Consider the following 6,000-nt stretch of genomic DNA (forward strand, 5'->3'; position numbering starts at 1 on the left):
GTTCTGGGTAAATTTCTGACAGGAGGAATTTGCAAGGCCATAGGGAGGGGCCTGGGCAAAGAAAACAGCTGGATTGATGTTAATCATATCCTTGCGGCGAGATTTGCTAGGGTGGTACAGGAGGGTTTAAACTAGTTTGTGAGGGGGAAGGGAACCAGAGGAGTAGGTCAGAGGAAGAAGGGGATGGGGAAAAATTAGATCAAACAGGTAGAGAGGCTTTGGGGAAGGAGAAGCAGAATACAGGCTATAAAGGTAGTAAGGTAGATGGACTGAAGTGTGTTTACTTAATGCAAGAAGTGTCAGGAATAAGGGGGATGAACTGAGGCTTGGATAAGTATAGGGGACTATGATATCGTGGCTATACTGAGACGTGGCTGACGTCAGGAGAGGAGTGGATATTGAATATTCCTGGTTTTCGGTGTTTTAAGAGGGATAGGGAAGGGGGGAGAAGAGGTGGAGGGGTGGCGATACTGGTCAGGGACACTGTTACGGCTGTGGAAAAGATGGATGTTGTAGAAGGATCATCTCTAGAGTCCATATGGGTGGAAGTAAGGAACAAGAAAGGAGCAGTTACTCTACTAGGAGTATTTTATAGGCCCCCCGGTAGCAGTAGAGATATAGAGGAGCAGATTGGCAGGCAGTGTTTGGAGAGAAGCAGAAATAACAGGGTTGTTATAATGGGAGACTTCAACTTCCCAAATATAGACTGGAACCTGCTTAGTGCCAAAGGTTTGGATGGGACAGAATTTGTTAAGTGTGTCCAGGAGGGGTTCACCGGGACAGGTGAAGGATCTATTGGTGGGTGAGCATTTGGGGGACAGTGACCGTTGCTCCATAACCTTTAAAATTGTCATGGACAGGGACAGGTGCAGAGAAGACAAGAGGTTTTTCAATTGGGGAAGGGCTAACTACGAGGCTATAAGGAGAGAACTTGGGAGTGTAAATTGGGATGTCCTTTTTGAAGGAAAATGTACCATGGAGATGTGGTCGATATTCAGGGATCTTATGCAGGATGTTAGGGATAAATATGTCCCGGTGAGGCAGAGAAGGAATGGCAGGGTGAAGGAACCGTGGGTGACGAGAGAGGTGGAACGACTTGTTAGGGAGAAGAAGGTAGCATACGTGAGGTATAAGCAGCAAGGTTCAGACAGGGCCCGTGAGGAATATAGGGTAGTGAGGAAGGAACTTAAGAAAGGGCTGAGGAGAGCTAGAAGGAGACATGAAAAGGCTTTGGCTAGTAGGGTTAAGGAAAATCCCAAGGCCTTTTTCAAGTACGTGAAGGGTAGGAGGATGGCTAGGGTGAAGGTAGGTCCGATTAAAGACAAAGGTGGGAGAATTTGCCTGGAGGCGGCGGAAGTGGGAGAAGTTCTCAATGAGTACTTCTCTTCGGTATTCACCAGGGAGAGGGGTCTTGATGATGCGGAAGGGAGTGCTGGTAGGGGTAATGTTCTCGAGGTTGTTGATATCAAGAGAGAGGATGTGTTGAAGTTGTTAAATAATATTAAGACAGATAAGTCTCCGGGGCCTGACGGGATTTCCCCCAGGCTGCTTCGAGAGGCTAGGGAGGAGATTGCTGAACCGCTGGTAAGGATCTTTGAGTCCTCGTTGTCTACGGGGGTGGTGCCGGAGGATTGGAGGGTTGCGAATGTGGTCCCCTTGTTCAAAAAAGGTAAGAGGGATAGGCCAGGGAATTATAGACCGGTGAGTCTCACGTCTGTGGTGGGTAAGCTGTTAGAAAGGATTCTAAGGGATAGGATTTATGAACACCTTGAGAATCATGGACTGATTAGGGACAGCCAGCATGGCTTTGTGAAGGGAAGATCTTGCCTCACAAGCCTGATAGAGTTCTTTGAGGAGGTGACCAGGAAGATTGATGAGGGCAGTGCGGTGGATGTGGTTTACATGGATTTTAGTAAGGCATTTGATAAGGTTCCTCATGGTAGGCTTCTTCAGAAGGTCAGAGGCCAAGGGATCCAAGGAAGCTTGGCTGTGTGGATTAGGAATTGGCTTGCATGTAGAAAGCAGAGGGTTGTGGTGGAAGGAGTGCCCTCGGATTGGAGGGCAGTGACTAGTGGTGTCCCACAGGGATCGGTTCTGGGACTTCTACTTTTTGTGATATTTATAGATGACTTAGATGAGGGGGTGGAGGGCTGGGTTAGTAAGTGTGCGGACGACACTAAGATAAGGCAGTGTTGTGGATAGTGTGGAGGGCTGTCGGAGCTTACAGAGGGATATTGATAGGATGCAGAGCTGGGCTGACAAGTGGCAGATGGAGTTCAATCCGGAGAAGTGTGAGTGGTACACTTTGGAAGGACAAACTCCAGGGCAGAGTACAGGGTAAACGGCAAGGTACTTGGCCGTGTGGAGGAGCAGAGGGATCTGGGGGTTCATATTCACAGTTCATTGAAAGTTGCCTCACAGGTGGAAAGAGCAGTTAAGAAGGCCAATGGGATGTTGGCTTTCATAAGCCATGGGATTGAGTTTAAGAGCCGCGAGGTGATGATGCAGCTTTACAAAACTCTAGTTAGGCCACACTTAGAGTACTGTGTTCAGTTCTGGTCGCCTCATTATAGGAAGGATGTGGAGGCATTGGAGAGGGTGCAGAGGAGATTTACCAGGATGCTGCCTGGATTGGAGAGTATTGCATATGAGGAGAGGCTTAAGGTGCTAGGGCTTTATTCACTGGAAAGGAGGAGGATGAGAGGAGACATGATAGAGGTATATAAAATATTGAGAGGAATAGATAGAGTAGACAGTCAGCGCCTCCTTCCCAGGGCACCAATGCTCAAGACGAGAGGTCATGGCTTTAAGGTGATGGGTGGGAGGTTCAGGGGAGATGTCAGAGGGAGGTTTTTCACCCAGAGAGTGGTTGGTGCATGGAATGCACTGCCTGGGGTGGTGGTGGAGGCAGATACATTGAACAGGTTCAAGAGCTTGTTGGATAGGCATATGGAGGAACGTGAGATAGAGGGATATGTGGGAGGAAGGGGTTAGGTAGTGTGAGGGTGGTCTGATGGATGGCACAACATGGTGGGCCGAAGGGCCTGTTTTGTGCTGTATGGTTCTATGGTTCTATGGTTCTATGGTAGTACAGACTCTACAGTCTGAATATCTTCCCTCTGCACTGCGGCCTTACTGTGAGAAGGCATCAAGTGTGTTGCTCAAAGATTAATACCAGGAGCCGACTAAACTGAAGCACTTTCTATGAATGTATCGTCTCATTTGAAGAGGGATGTTAATTCTGAAGTAAAACCAGGAAATGCTGGAATTAGATGGCAAATAAACACAGGGAGGTGTTTCCATATTTCCTTACGATTTGGGAGGCCATTTGACCCATCGAGTCCATGCCAGCTCACAGAGAAATCCCAATCCCCCACTAACTAAAGCAGCCAACATAATCGAAGACCACACCCACCCTGAACATTCTTCCTTCCCCCGCCACCCATCAGGCAGAAGATACAAAAGCCTGAAAGCACCTACCACCAGGCTCAAGGACAGCTTCTAGCCTGCTGTTATAAGACTATTGAACGGTCCCCTCTATGATAAAATGGACTTTTGACCTCACAATCTACCTCGTTATGGCCTTGCACCTTATTGCCTGCCTGCCCTGCACTTTCTCTGTAACTGTAACACTTTATTCTGCATTCTGTTACTGTTTTCCCTTGTACCACCTCAATGCACTGTTGTAATGAAATCTGCATGGACGGCATGCAAAGTTTTTCACCTTACCTCGGTACATGCCACATTCCTTTCCCGGTAACCTATTCTGTCCAAACTCCCACCAAATTCCCCTCACCCACAGAGGAGCAACTAACGGTGATCATTTGACCTACCGTCTGACACATGGGGGAAGAAACTGGAACATCCAGAGGAAACCCACGCAGTTACACAGAGGTCGAGTGATCACCCGAGGTGAGCATTGAACCCCAGTCTCTGATGTTGCGAGGCAGCTGCTCTGCCAGCGACGCCACCACCGCAGAATGACTCTGGAGAGGGTTAAACATCTAGAACATTAACCTACCCTTTCCCTACAGATGGTGGTTAACTTGTGTTTATTTCTAACTCTGATGTACTTCAGATTTTCATTCTGTAAATATAAAATAGTGCGCATTTATTAAATAAAAGTGATCCATTTTGCAGATTTTTGTTTTGCCTTCCGCTGCTCGGCACCGTTTACAGTTGTTCCATTTACAACGTGGGTGCGGATCTAGATCCGAACCAGGGCAGTGTTCAAGTCTAGCTCGGTAAGTGGCAGAGATCACACGCGTGACAATAAATATCAGATAATGAGGACTTCTATGATTACGTTTGTTCCCCGCCGTTAAGGATCATGCCTTCATCGTATAATCTGGAGATGAAATACAGATTTAGAGCATACGAATAGTTCTATCCTGCGAGAAAAAAAAGGTAAAATTATATATTTTTTTAAAGATGTGAAGTTACCGAAGACGAAAATAACACAGTGCGTGTCTAAAATAAAAACTCCCGTGTGACATAAGGTGTCATAAGGCACTGGAGTGAATCAATTCATCCCACCAACAAAAAATAGCACACACACCTACATTAATCACCGCAATCTGTGAAATATTGTTGCAGATAGCTTGTGATGTGGGCGCTACCTCAGGAATAGCAAGCTACAGGAGCTCTGTGGCACTGCCCTGCATCCATATCCAGTGGGGATTGGGTTGGGGACATTCTAATCCCCATTGCATCCCATGGAAAACACCAACTGCAACCACGTTCACGAGTGACAGTCACCAGATCTGGACTCCAGTTGATAGGCTGAGGGGCAATATTTAGCATTGCCTTGGCATCCAGACGCAAGCAAAAAGTGCAAAGTTCAAGCAATTAATCAAACGGAGGTGTTATGAACAACTGCATTTATGACGAAGCATCAAACGCGATGGATCGAAGCCCTTAGATAGGAGCGGAGAACTAGGTCATCTCTTGCATATAGATTATCGAGTTTATGTGGTCTGACCCCCGGGACTCTACATCAGACAAGCGTTCTCCAATTAGCACACTACTGTACACTACATTAATTTACCATCGGAAGGTTTAATAACTTTCTTGGGGAGTTGAAAATCTCAGCCCCATTATATTCCAGATCAATCATTAATATTAAGGCGACCGTGTTCGTAATGGTCTGGAGATATCAATTCCAGCACCTCCGGTTACACTAATGAGTCTCCTCGGACCTCTGGTTAGGTACAGGCCATATGTTACAGTGGATTAATTCAGTGAGAAACTTTTCGACACATTGCGGTGAACACAAGTCTGAATATATGGGACAGATGTGGTCACACATCTGCCGAGGATTAAAACATACAGAAACACGTTGATTTATATTCCCTTCCTCAATCTAATCCAAATTTTGTTTTTGAATTTCCTTCTCATTAAAAAAGCTTCCTCAAATGTATATAGTTGCTCCACTATGCACTAGTTTATAAATGTACATTCACGCCAGTAATAAGGAATATCGCGAACTCTACCTGCGATACAGATTGACAATATCATTGAGAGCGTCAGCCCATTTCCACCGGTAATAGAGCAACAGGATGTTGGATGGCCGGTTGATCCACTGCTTGGATGCACTCCCGATAGACTTGAACAAAATCACAGCATCCCTCCTGGCTGCATTTAACAAGGCTTCGTGACTTTTGATCAAATCCACCGACCAGAGCGACAAGAATCGGTTCTTGGGAATATCACACTGGTGCAACATTCCTGGATGGAATCATTTGGTGGAAATTGTCAGACTGAGGCGTTGCTATCATGCTGCCCGCCTTTTGCAGACAGCAGGCACACCGTTATTTCAACCAATTCCCTGACGTCACAGTGATGGACTTGCTGTGAAATGATTTCAAACTCAACCCCCGTCAAGTTATAAATATAGAAACGGTACCATAGCAACAAGCAGCTTGCTCACATATGTAGGGCAGCTCTCTGGAAAGTCGCTTATAACCAGATTGTGACGGATTGCAAGGCCTTCTTTATCCA

General features: G+C 46.4%; 1 protein-coding gene across 1 annotated transcript in view; it reads right to left on the reverse strand.

Annotated features, from left to right (window-relative positions):
* Positions 1–5,752, reverse strand: part of LOC127582458 (uncharacterized) — a 21,646-nt gene extending 15,894 nt beyond the window's left edge. Inside the window, exon 1 of the mRNA XM_052037725.1 lies at positions 5,493–5,752. Coding sequence (XP_051893685.1) covers positions 5,493–5,725 — 233 coding nt within the window. The 5' untranslated portion in view covers positions 5,726–5,752. The remainder of the gene's footprint in view (positions 1–5,492) is intronic.
* Between the last annotated feature and the right edge of the window lie 248 nt (positions 5,753–6,000).

Source organism: Pristis pectinata, chromosome 24 (assembly GCF_009764475.1).
Source record: "Pristis pectinata isolate sPriPec2 chromosome 24, sPriPec2.1.pri, whole genome shotgun sequence".
Classification (NCBI taxonomy): domain Eukaryota; kingdom Metazoa; phylum Chordata; class Chondrichthyes; order Rhinopristiformes; family Pristidae; genus Pristis; species Pristis pectinata.